Below are 13,642 nucleotides of genomic sequence, written 5' to 3'. Positions count from 1 at the left end.
CAGGGTGCCTGGGTGGCTCAGTCAGTTAAATGTCTGCCTTCGGCTCAGGTCATGATCTCGGGGTCCTGGGATGGAGTCCCACATAGGGCTTCCTGCTCAGCGGGGAGTCTGCTTCTCTCTGCCCCTCACCCTGCTCGTGCTCTCTCTCTCGTGCACTCTCTTTCTCAAGTAAAGTCTTAAAAAATAAAATGAAAAGTTCCCATAATCTTAAGGATTTTCTTTATTTTTAAAGCTTTGGTTTTGTTTTGTTTTGAATAAATCAACAGCCCTATCCTCCCTCCCTGCCAAAAAATCAACCGGGCAAACTTCAAACCTCTAGGCTTCAGAAGCATGAGTTATTTCCCTGCCTTGGGAGGACTACTTTTACCCTCGGACTTAAACTTTCTGCTTCAGTTGGTCTCAGGGCAGGGGAAAGCAAACAGGTGCAACACGCAGATGTGGCCACTTCCCTCCAGGTGGGTCATGAACATGCCCACAGCCTGCTGGCTCTCAGGATGCACTCCAGTTATGCCCTGGAGAGAATCTGGGAACACATCTCCAGTTCTTGGGGATGAAGTATCAGTGCCCCAGAGGGTGGTACTAGCCATTCCTGGCCATCAGGTGGCCTCCCCTGTGCTCCAGCTCCCCTTTGTACATGCACACACACACACACACACACACACACCCCATGCGTGCACACACACAATGAGGGCTCGCACAAGAGCATACACTGTTCAACCTAATGACCTACCCTCAACTGAGGAAAGAATCCAATCAGGAGCACATGAGATTGTAGATAGTCACCCAACATCCACTTCCTTATCTTGTTCATTAACAGAAACCTAACTTTATTTAAGTGGCAAAATGCCCAGCTAAATTCTACATTTCTCGGGCTTCCTAGTAACCGGGGCAACTGACAAAACCTAAGTGCAAGTGGCTGGGTAGGGCTTACAGACAGCTTGCCTTTCCCTGCTCCCTCTTGTTTGTTGCCTAGAACAAGGATGCGATGGGTGGAGCTACAGCAGTCATTCTGGGACCAAGAAGATTGTAAAGACTTGAGCCCCTGAACCAGTGCCAATAACCAGGTACTTCTGGACTTTTATTACATATAAAAAGTGAATATGCTTCAGTCAATGGATATGCTTACATCAATGCGTTTGATGTTCTATTACTAAGGATGGACATAGCTCATAACTGAAAAAGAAGATCAAAGATAGGAGAGAAGAAAAAAATCCCCTGGAGGAAGGTCTCAGAAGGGAAGGAGATCCGTGGGATTGTCGCACAGGAAGAAGAAAGACAGTTGATAAAGAGGCAAATTTCCTTCTCAGAAAGAGAAACAAAGGCAGAGAAGGATGAATGGCAGTTTGTGAGCCCACCCTGAGGGGCGGATGGACAGGCGGCTTCTCTCATCTCGGGATATTAGAGACCACGTGTTAAATGAGTGGGTGTCAGGGCCTCGACAAGAATGGGGGCGTGGAAACACTGCCCAGAGGAAGGTCACAGGAAAGATCGGGGTCCCAGCTCCACCACAGCCCCATCTCTGCGGTTACTGAGTGGGGGTTGTCCTGAGAACATACGCCACAGAACAAAGCAGAACCAGAAGCCCAAGCTCAAATCCTAGCTCCTCTGCGCACCAGCTGGGAAGATGCTCCACGTTTCTGGGACTCATTTTCTATACTTGCAGAGCGGGAGTAATACTAATAGCCAGCTCATAGGGGTGTGAGGAGGAGCGAACTAGTTAGTGCACAGAGCACCGAGAACTGGCATGGAGTAAGCACCCCACCAGTCATACCTCCTGACATTATCCCCTGGACGCTAGACCATCTGTGCCCGGTCCAGTACGGAAGAGATCACGTGTACTAAATGGCCACCAGACAGAAGGGGAGAACTGGGACACATAGGAGAGGAGGATCATCCAGATACCGGGGAGCAGAGACAGGAAAACAAGGGCGATTCCCGAGAAGGGGCCAGACCTCACAGACAGCTGATCCAGGACTGCAGCTTATGGATGCAAATGTCATAAACTAGGACTTTCCTTGGTCAGAGAGCAAAAGGAAAAGGCCAAAAGGGGAGAAGGGCACGTTGCCCAGTTTCCTGAGCCCGAAGAGAGGCCGTCCAGGGTACTGCAACAGGGCAGAGGAAAGCCATGGGTGTCATCCAGGCTCCGAGGCCACTGAGGTGGGTGACGGTAGCCAGGGCGCAGCCCGGGCCAGCTTGGACAAACTCGGGGGGGGGGGGGCTTGACTGGGGAGGGGAGGCCCCCGGGGAAGAGTGAAGACATCCGGGGGTGGGGGGGCATTGTGACAGCGACGGGGAAGGAGGGAGGCTGAGGCTGCATCTGAGTGGTCCGTGAAGACCTCACGGCCGGCAAGAAGCACGCAGCTGACAGGGGCCAAGGACACAACTTCTCAAGTCTGAGAGGCCAGAGGTCATGGCGGTGGGAGGGAGGCAGGGAGGCCCAGGGACGAGGTAAGCGTGTGCGAGGGGATGGGGAGAATGCCACTTTCCCCAGAGAGGCCTAGTCCCTGGCATCCTGTACTCTGGACCCCGTCTGTCCTTCCGGCCAGGCAGCTCCCAACCTGGAGGCGAGGCGACAGCGGGGGTGGCCAGCTCTGGCACAGCTGCTGGGAGCAGGAAAACCCAGGCCAGAGCGGGAGAACCCATCAGGTCGTCCAGCTAGAAGTCTGTGGCTGGCTTCTTCACAGAAATACCAGAGTACGACCACAGTCACTAACCGTGGACTTGGTTCTTACGAACAAGCAGCATTTAGCAGTATGTTGGAATTGCACGGTTAGATAGTGTGCACCCCTGAAGAAGGATCCCAGAGAAGCTCTAAGAACTTCTAACGAGGTCTAGAACTTGAGAAGAAAAAAGGACACCAAGTCAGTAAATGAGTGATTTAAAGCCTGGCCACATCTGTCCTCCTGGGGAGTGAAAGCCTAAACATCTCAGGACCGTGACTGTCCCCTGCGGGGTGGTCCTCCTGCGTCTCCCCGGACAAGGCGTCCAGGACCGGCGGTCGCCGCCCTCAGAGGGCATCTCCGAGCCAGTGCGGCCGCGGGGGCGGGGAGGCGGAGGCTGTGCTCCCCCAGGGCGCGGGGCGAGCTGGAGCGAGGCCGGTTTGGGGAAGGGGAGCAGCGCACAGACAGACCCCGGCGCGGGGAGGATGCGCTTGGACGCCGGAGAAGAGAAGCCCGGGGTGGCTGGGAGGGGGAGCGCGGAGCACGGCCAGGCCAGCGCGCGTGGGGCAGGGAGAGCCGGCGGGGGCGCTGCGGGAAGGAGTGCCCGTGGGGGGCTGGGGCAGGCGTCTCGGGCGCAGAGAGCCCCTGCCCCGCCCTGCCCTGCCCTCCACGTGGCTCTGCGAGTCTCCTCCACGGGGCTCCTGCAGCTCCCGGCGTCAGCTACCCCGTGAGGCAGACGCCTCCCCGCCCGAGCCGGGCCCTGCACACCCACCCCTGCAGCCCCACAGGGAAACCCCGCAGCGAAGCTCAGGACGGTCTCTCCCAGACGCTGTGGCCCGCGGGGCCGCCTCAGCCCGCCTCCCTCACCCCTGCTCTACCCGCATTGTCTCCTCACTCTTTGCAAAGGTCCTCAGGCCCCAAACTCCAGCTGGCCTCGTCTCCTCCCGTGCGGCGCCGTGCCCGTCGTGGGGGCCAGCTTTGCTGCTGCTCTGGGCACAGCCCTGTCCAGACTCGCCGCGCATCAGCACTGACCTCCCCCGCTCAGCAGTGGCTTCCGCGCTCCCTCCGGGCAACCACAGCAGAGGCGCCTCCCCTCGCTCCCCCTGCGCCTCCAGAGCGCCAGCCTCTCTGCAGACCACACGCGGCCTGAGCTCGGCCCTCCTCCACCTGCCGCACCCTCGCCTGGCCCCGCAGTGACCCGTGCCCAGCTGGGGACGCTCGGACAGACAGGCTGTGTGACGGATGCAGGGGCAGCAGACCAGGCCCCCCTGCAGGTGCCCGGTGGCCCCTCGCACACAGGCCTGGGCCTCTGCACCACGTGGACACAGACGGAAATTCTAGGGTCGCCACTCCCGGGCACAGCACGTGGTGATGCCATCAGACACTGGGACAAAACCGTGTGCCGTGGGGGGGACAATAGGGCTGGAAGCCAAGCAGTGTGTGTCACGTCTGCTCAAAGCACGCAGACGAGCGTGCCCGCGGGGACGGTGTGCACAGAGAGGAGTGGGGAAGGAGCCCACACTCTCCATGCAGCCCCTCAGCCACTGGGACCTCAGCGGGCACAGGTGCTGGGGACTCCCGGGGCCATGTCAGGATTAACCCTTCACTTTTCATCTCATATTCCAGAAACAGATGTCATCAGTTTATTTGCTGCAGGAAAATACCAACTTTACAAATTATGTTTTGCAACGTATTAAGGTCGCGTTGCGGTGAATCGCCCACAAGCCAGTTCTCGCTTCGTGTCATTGCACAGCTCACACATTACTAATAATCCGCCCTCAGCCACAGGACGCGCTACCGGAACTGAAACCGGGAGTAGGAGAGACGGCGGGGCTACACACCACAGCACTTGGGGGAGGACTCTCTGCGCTGCCTCGGCCAGCTCCTGCAACCTGCGAAAGACCTCGGGAGAGGCAGGTGGCTAAGCTGAGACATAAATCACCTAACAATCAGGCATGGGCTATAAAACTTTATGTAAGCATTCATAAAGGTTAGGGAGTGTGAAATATTATTTTTCTTTCGATGACACTTATTAAAGGTGAGCGGAGTACATATTGAGAACAGTTTCCAGCAGGTTGATCTGACAAGCGACTAACCCGACGTGGCAAGCAGGAGCGGGATCGGCTGTCCTGGTAGCACCGGACTCCGACCACCGGAAAACGGATATTCGCTCCCAGGACGGCACATCAAGCATTCCATACTATTTGCTCCATGAAATAAACACACTTCAACTTAATATATAGATCTGTTTAACAAATCTCTGCCTGCAAATTCCAACATCAAAAACACTGAATAAATGAAAATGAAAAATTCATCAACATATATTAATAAATCATTCTGTATCTGAAACAACAAGTTAAAAGGAAATCAGAAACTGTGAAAATAGTTAAGGTGACACTGAATTTTCAAAAAACGCATTACTAGGACAGAACATATGCTCATAGAAATTGACAGCAAAATCATGACGATCCCAAAAAGTCAACGGAGAAGACATAAAAAGACAATTAGCAGGAGCAGGGAAAAAAATCTAAGGGATGAGGACACACAGGAAAAATCTTCAGGCCTCATTAGTCCGAACGAAAATCGACCACAACAGTCCTGTGTTCCCTCCTGACTCGGTGCAGACCTGTTTCACAGCGCGGCAGCCGGCAGGTAACACAGGCCCCTGATCCACGCTGGACAAGGGGTACAGGGTGGACAACCTCTGAACACAGAAGGTATTCTGTATCAGCGAGGACGTTTTTCTCCTCTCTTCATCTTGACTGTCACAAGGAGAGTGCCTGTCCTCCTGGAAGAAGCCGTGAACGTGGTGGGGAATGGCTGGGTCCACGTGTGTCCCGCACACCCTCACCTTCTCAGCCCCCATCTCCCTTCCCTGCCACGAGGGGACTGGACCACCCTGGCTCTAGAGCATCACCAGCTACGGGAGCATCATGCTGCTGACTTAGAGTAAACAGTTCAACCGAAAGAGAAATATACATGCAACACATGCACAACACACATGTATACATAGAACACGCAACATACATGCAACATACCTGTCTTTAATGTGCTGGGGAGAGCCAAGGCACCTGAAGCTGCCATTGACCATGATGGCAAGTCTCGTGCAAAGAGCCTCACACTCCTCCATGCTGCGGGGAAAGACAAGAAGCGCATGAGCGAGCCGTGTCCTAGGGACGCCAGGCTTGGACCAAACAGTCAAATCAACAAGTAGACCAAAACACTGCTGTTGCAAATTTGGGAATTTTCTGTATTTGTGAATATCTATATACAAACCTGAAGAAACCCCCCAAAAAGCACTTTTTAAATGGATGTTTTATTTAGATGGCCCATGATACAATTATCCAAAAACTTAGCAGCATTTCAATATCCGAGGAACAACAGTTATAAGGACAGAACCTTTCAGCGACAGTACGAAAACATAAACTAGATACGAGTGACCTTCACAGAAAATGTGGAAGTTTTATAAAAAATAAAAGGAATAAGATCTACTAAAGAACCTAAATGAAATCCTGAATCAATAAAAAGATGTGTCAAGAAAAGGAAAACAGTGAATATATTTCAGAAAAAGGAATTATAATATGAAAATTACCGTTATATGAAAATTATTTTATAAAATATATGTATAAAATGTAGTAAGTGAATTTTATATAAAATACAAATATTTATTCTATTTTACTATAATACATAATATAAAATAAAACAAATGACATTGTGTAATTTGCAACTACAATTTACTCTGTAATGTTTAGTATGTAATATTATCTTGATATAAAATATGTAATAAAGATTCGTAACTTGTAACAGTATTATTATAATTACATAGAAAATAACAAAATATAATAAGGATATAGTATAATGCCAATCAAAGTTATAAAGCATATCTTCAAAGTTATTTAGTGAGAGGCAGAAAAACTAAGTAGGAAGAGTAGTAAGACCCAGAAACTATTAACATTTGTTTTAAGGCTCAAGTAATTTTTTTTTAAGATTTTTATTTATTTCAGAGAGAGAGAGAAAATACGAGCAGGGGGAGGGGCAGAAGGAAAGGGAAAAGCAGACTCCCCGCTGAGCAGGGATAAGGCTCAAATAATTTAAATAAGGCAATATGCTAAGGAATCAGAAGGCAGATCACTGGAACCAGATAAGACAGTGCGAAGGAGACATTCACACCTTAAACACGGAAGCAACCGGAGGATGGGAACATTCCTTCTGAGCATAACAGCAACAGAAGAAACTATGAAACAAATGTTTAGCGGTTGATGATGCAAAACGACAAACTTGTGTCAAAACAGCAAACTAACATTAAAAATAATGACAGCAAATGCAATGTGTAAGGGTTGATATGTTCAGTATAAAGAATCAATACATGTTAGCATAAAAACAGAACAATGAAAAAGCAATCCAGGAAAAAGGGCAAATACAGAGACTATTCAAAAAACTGCTCACAGGGCGCCTGGGTGGCTCAGTTGATTAAGCGACTGCCTTCGGCTCAGGTCATGATCCTGGAGTCCCTGGATCGAGTCCCGCATCGGGCTCCCTGCTCGGCAGGGAGTCTGCTTCTCCCTCTGACCCTCCCCCCTCTCATGTGCTCTCTCTCATTCTCTCTCTCTCAAATAAATAAATAAAATCTTTAAAAAAAAAAAACAAAAAAAAAACAAAAAACTGCTCACAGGTAATACACACACCAACAAATTAAAAACTCAACCGTCAAATAAGTGATCTTAAAATTATTTTCCAGCCAGAAAGCCATTTGTCATGGTGCTTTTGTTTTTTATTTTTTATTTTTTTTTATTTTTAAAGATTTCTATTTATTTATTTGACAGAGACACAGCGAGAGAGGGAACACAAGCAGGGGGAGTGGGAGAGAGAGAAGCAGGATCCCCGTTGAGCAGGGAGCCCGATGCAGGGCTCGATCCCAGGACCCTGGGATCATGACCTGAGCCGAAGGCAGACGCTTAACGACTGAGCCACCCAGGCGCCCCTGTCATGGAGCTTTTGTATGTTGCACAGGAAAACACTTCCCCCCGCCCCCATCTCCAGGGCAAAGAAAAACAATGATTCCTCAGATCAAAAAAATACCCAAAACATCTTCTCCATGATCCTAAGAAGGGGCCCCTCATATACTGCTGGTGGGAGTGAAAAATTGGCATAACTTTCCAAAAACCCAATTTGGCAATAATCTCTTTTCTAGAAATTTACCTTAGGAAACTCAGAAAATATGAATGCTATAACAAGTTATTTATAATAGTAAAAATCCAGAAATCAGTTCCACAATAGGATAATACAGTACTCATATAAATGGGAGTGCATCCATGTGTTAATCAGCCATTAAAATGAGGTTTTCCAAACTCAATTGCACAGGGAAAAAGTAATGATATGGCAATGGTAAAATGACAATGCATGTTAGGAATATTGCACATTATGTGAAAAAGAAACTGGGAAGGAAAAACATACAAAAAGGTATGATTTTGATGATACTTGAAAAGTGAGGTTAATGGAGGACTATCTTTCCTTCGTTGTACCTCACTGTACCATCCAAATCACCTACAGGAAACATGTATTGTTTTTACTGTTACAAATGGACATAAAGCAGTCTGCTCTTTAGGTCACGGCATGTTCATATCAAGGTTATACTGGTCAGCCTTCCATGCAGCCGGACATGGACATCAATGTGAAGTGTAATTTCTGGGTCACATCAAAATAAGACAAGCCACCAGCCTTGGATATTGGTTCTTTCCACTTTCCATGAGCTGGACTAGAAAGTCGATTTCAACCATGAAGATGAGGACAAATTCACAGGTGACTAAGTGACATGGTGGCAAGACTCTGAGTCCTGAGTGGGGTCCAGCATAGCCCACCAACATAAATTGTTAATGGGGAAGAGAAACCCATGTCTGGTCTGAGCCACTGTAATTTGGCGTCTTTGTTATAGTAGCTTAACGTGAAGTCTAAGGAATATATGCTATCAACGTTCCAAATACGCTTTATGTATCTTTCTGTGCAAACATGTCTTTGTTTCTTTAATTAATTTCAATTTAAAACAATCTAATTCCATTTTTATGAGCACATAGTAGGTGCTGTAATTAAATGGGCATTCTATGAAGCCATTTCTTTATTACATCCTTAAACAGTTCAGATGAGAGGAGATCCACTGACACTGACCTCAGAGTAATGACTTGTTAGTTTCAAGTGAGCTGTTACTAGCTGTCAAACAGATAAGGTCCCAACAACAGGTGGGATTCCACAACATCTCAGCCTGGGGGGAACAGACTGTGAGATTTTGATGATTTTTGGCATCAAGAAGAATATACAATGCCAGGGGTTCGACATCAACGAAAGTAATCTCTGACAATTTACTGAGAAAATGAACACTGTATTTCCTCCAGGTGGCTGAGCTGACTGGAACAGAACTCTGGTCGGGGGAGGGGGTGGGGGGACAAAGATTTCAAGGGCTTATAATGGAATGTACAAGTCAGAGTTTGATGGACAAGCAAAAAACACTCCTGGTCATTCTTGGATGAACTTTTTTTTTTTTTAAGATTTTATTTATTTATTTATTTGAGAGACAGAGAGAGAGAGCAGGGGGAGGGGCAGAGGGAGAGGGACAAGCAGACTCCGCACTGAGCATGGAGCCGATGTGGGGCTCGATCTCACGACCCTGAGAGCATGACCTGAGCCAAAATCAAGGTCAGACGCTTAACCAATTGAACCAGCGAGGGCGCCCCGGATGGACTCATTTTAATTCCTCTTAGTGAGTACAGTGGGAAAGAGTTTCCCACCTCAGGTTTCTACCATGGTCCTCTAGGTAAGGAATAATAAGAGGAAGAGACAGGAACTCAAAATTAAGAGGAAACTTCGATTTGGAGCCTTTTCAGCTGAAGTCAGTTGTTTTAGAATCACAGACTCAATCACCAGTTGCCCTACTCTTCATTAATCGGGAGTCATTTAGGCCTTCGTACTGCATGAATATGGACAGACTTACAGAAATGAAGACACATCGTTAATGTGAAACCATAGGAACAGGAGGACATAAAACAGAAATTACAGCGACGTGTGGTCTTTCTGAGAACGGTCTGCAATAATTATCTGCTCTATGGAATTTAAGAGGCATTTTTAACGTGACGCCAGTTTACCCAATCTTAGAATCTGCCTGTGAACATGAGGACTTAACAAATCCTAGCACGATGAACACAGGAATGCAGGGAGCTCCTGGAATTGGCACGGCCAAAAGATCGTTTTCAGCCAAAATGTATATATCTTATCAGGTAGAGGATGTGCCAAATTTACTGTGATGTAAAGTTGTATTTTCTGAAAAGAAACAGAACAAAGACAAAAAGGCAAGAGCAGGACTTCTGGCTGTGGCCAAGCGAAAAAATTGGCAAGCCTTACCCCCAAAAAACAACTATAAAACTGGACCAAATGAACCAAAACAACCATTTCAGAATTCTGGAAATTGACCAAAGGCATGCAACAATCTGAGAAACACAGGTGACAAACTGATGAGCTGAGGGTAAGAGGAAGGGTAATCCGTGATTAGCTTTACAAACACGCACCCTCTAGCAGGCAGGCAGACCGTGAGGATTAGCAGCTTCTCTGCACTCAGTGTGGGCCACCGGAAAATGCCCATACCCAGTGACATCGTCACCGTAAGTGAGCTTTGTAGAGCCCAGCAAACAAGAAGGAACAATAGCTCCGGGATCTGGCCCGAGGTGGGCTCTACTAGGCTGATACTGTGTGACTGGGGCATGCATATAGCTTACTGGGGCTGCATGTACACACGGTAGAGGTCAGAGAGGGGCCACGCCATCCACACGCTCCCCGTGAACCCAGGGGACATCCACGTGCACATCCGAGAGACCAGCAGAACCCAAGAGAAAGCAAAACTGGGCCATCTAGATGAGGCCTGCACTTGGAATATTCTCCCCTGTGCACACACAGATCCGTTGGCAGAGGACAGAATCTTTGCTGCCTTGAGGTAGCTGAGGGCTGCCCCTGCCCATGTAAGATCAGGGTGGATCCAAGGAAGCTGGGCTTTAAGAAACGAGCATAAGGGGCGCCTGGGTGGCTCAGTCGTTAAGCGTCTGCCTTCGGCTCAGGTCATGATCCCAGGGTCCTGGGATCAAGCCCCGCGTCCGGCTCCCTGCTCCGCGGGAAGCCTGCTTCTCCCTCTCCCACTCCCCTTGCTTGTGTTCCCTCTCTGGCTATGTCTCTCTCTGTCAAATAAATAAAATCTTAAAAAATTTAAATAAATAAATAAATAAATAAAAAATAAAAAACGAGCATAAAATTTAAAACACAAACTGTATGGAGGCATCAGCAGTTACTCGCTGCAGGGGAAAGAGATTTCATAGATTCATCCCAGGCAAAGAAACACTAACACACAGACTCACAAAAGGAACAAACCAAAAACAAAACAAAACAAAAAACCTGAAAAAACTGGCGATAACAGCAATTTTGGGGGATGCAGAGAAATCAAACCAGAGATGCCACAATTTATTAAGTATTGTGAAATATCCAGCTTTTGACAAAAAATTATAACCTGCAAAAGAAACCAGAAACTGTTACCCATACTCAGGGGGAAAATGGTCAGCAGAAACTGTTCCTAAGTGTCCCTAAACATTACATTTCGTAGAAAAGAATCTTCAGTGAAGCCACTCTGTGTATGTTCAAAGCACTAAAGGAAACAATGTTTCAAGAATTTTTTAAAAAATGACAATAACAATCAATAAATAGAGATTCTGAAGTAGATTGAAATTATTTTTTAAAAAAAAAGAACCAAATGGGGCGCCTGCAGTTGGGCGTCCAACTCTTGGTTTCCACTCAGGTCATGGTCTCAGGGTCATGAGATCAAGCCCTGCATTGGGCTCCATGCTCAGTGGGGGAGTCTGCTTGAGATTTCTCTCCCTCTCCCTCTGCCCCTCCCATTCATGCTCTCTCTCTACAAAAATAAACATTAAAAAAAAAAGGACCAAATGGAATTCTTTTAAGTTGAAGAGTATAATAAATGAAATGAAAATTTCACTACGGAGCCAACAGCAAAATTTGAGTAGCAGAAGAAAGCATCAGTGAACTTGAAGATAGATCAGTAAAGATTATTCAATCTGAAGAGAGAAAAAAAATATTAAAAAGAAAGGACAGAAACCCATAGATCTGTGGGACACCATCATACATACACAGAAAGTACCAGGGCACGGGAAAGGAAAGGAAAGGAAAGACAGAAAGATCCAGAAAAAAAAACACTGGCATAAGTAACTGTCAAAATGTCCCCATGTTTACTGAAAAAACATTAACCTACACATTCAAGAAGCACAATGAACCCAAGGTAGGATAAACAGAGATCCACCTCTGGGCACTTCGAAGTTTAACTGTGAAACGTGAAAGTCAAAGGGGAATCCCGTGAGCTGCAAGGCAGAAATGACCCATGATGTACGGGGCAACAGCAGAATTAGCACTGGCCGGCTTCTTATAAGAAAAAACGTGGCAGAGAAGACAGGGATGACACATTCATCTGGGCTATGTGAATTAAAATCACACTTAACCAGGATGGCTACAATCAGAAAGACAGAGTGTTGACAAGAGTCTGCAGAAACTAGGAACTTCACCTTTGGTCCTGGGAACATAAAATGATGAAGCCGCGTCGGAAAGCAAAAGCTCTACTGTGTCTTAAAGCATTAAACACAAACTTACCACACAACCCAGCAATTTGGCTCCTAAAAACCATCTGAGACAAATAAAAACATACGTCCACACAAAGACATTCATCTGACTGTTCACAGCACATTATACGGGAAGCAATCCCGTATCGATCAGGGAAGAATGGACAAAATACGGTCTGGCTACATGACAGAACACCACTCCGCACTGAAAACCAGCACACGGCTGACACGCCACAACACGGAGGAGCCTCAAGGACACAGCAAGGGAAAGAAGTCAGGTACAAAGACCACACTTTTGGGTGCACCTGGGTGGCTCAGTCGGTTGGGAGACTGACTTTGGCTCAGGCCATGACCTCGGGGACCTCGGGGATCCTTTGCTCAGTGGGGAGTTTGCTTCTCACTCTCCCTCTACCCCTCCCCTGGCCCACATGCTCATGCTGTCTTTCTCTCTCAAATAAAATAAATAAATCTTTAAAAAAAAAAAAAAAGATCTAGGGCAGAAAGGCACAGACACCTGGCCCCAGGACCGGGGGAGGACGTCGAGTCCCAGAGGAACGACCACGGGCAAGCACGTGCCTGCGACAGACCACTGGGCTCAGACTCTACTCTGCCACCTGCAGCCTGTGTCCCTCGCTTACGTTACCTGACCCGTCTCTGCTTCAGGGTCCTAACCTGTGCAGGGGGCTCGCGGCTACATCCCCATGGCAACGTGCTGCCCCAACGCAGGGGCGCGTGGGCTGCGTGGGCCTGGCCCCGGCCGCTCCCCGACTCCTGCCAGCCCCCCAGCCGTGCCCCCCCCGGCCCCCGGACCGGCCGCGAGGGCTGTGGCTCACCTGTGGGAGGTCAGCACCACCGCACAGCCTCCCCGAGCCTCCTGCGTTATCGTAGTCCACAGGTAGCGCTTGGAGCAGGGGTCCATCCCGGAGCTGGGCTCGTCCTGAAGGAGAGAGCACACGATGATGGGTGTTGGGGGTGCATGCTGGGACACACAGGCTGCAGGAGGCCAGGCCTGGCCAGGGGCGGGGGGCCGGTGGACCCCGCGTTGTCTCTACGGGCATCGCGTCTTCACAACAGCTGGCAGTCGAAGAGGACGGCCCACCTTGCCGCACCGTCCACCTCCGCAGAGCTTCCGAATGATCCACCGCAGACAGACAGGCAAGAGCAGAAAGCTTCCCTTACGTAGCACCATCAAGTAAAGTGGGATTTTTGGAACCCGGAGCTTTCTCCTTCAATAAACACCAAAGCACTTACTGAACCACTTTTGAGAGAAATGGTTCTGGACTTCGTGATGCATTTCTGGGCTTTTTGCAGTCAGGGAGTACTAAA

At 48.4% G+C, this 13,642-nt stretch overlaps 1 protein-coding gene across 1 annotated transcript in view; it reads right to left on the bottom strand.

Annotated features, from left to right (window-relative positions):
• Nucleotides 1–13,642, bottom strand: part of ABCA13 (ATP binding cassette subfamily A member 13) — a 375,994-nt gene that overhangs the window by 20,583 nt on the left and 341,769 nt on the right. Inside the window, exons 58-59 of the mRNA XM_078059915.1 lie at nucleotides 13,150–13,253; nucleotides 5,699–5,791 (exon numbers count right to left, since the gene is read on the bottom strand). Coding sequence (XP_077916041.1) covers nucleotides 5,699–5,791; nucleotides 13,150–13,253 — 197 coding nt within the window. The remainder of the gene's footprint in view (nucleotides 1–5,698; nucleotides 5,792–13,149; nucleotides 13,254–13,642) is intronic.

This window comes from Halichoerus grypus, chromosome 12 (assembly GCF_964656455.1).
Source record: "Halichoerus grypus chromosome 12, mHalGry1.hap1.1, whole genome shotgun sequence".
In the NCBI taxonomy this organism is placed as follows: domain Eukaryota; kingdom Metazoa; phylum Chordata; class Mammalia; order Carnivora; family Phocidae; genus Halichoerus; species Halichoerus grypus.
This window is presented reverse-complemented; position numbering and strand designations above follow the sequence as displayed.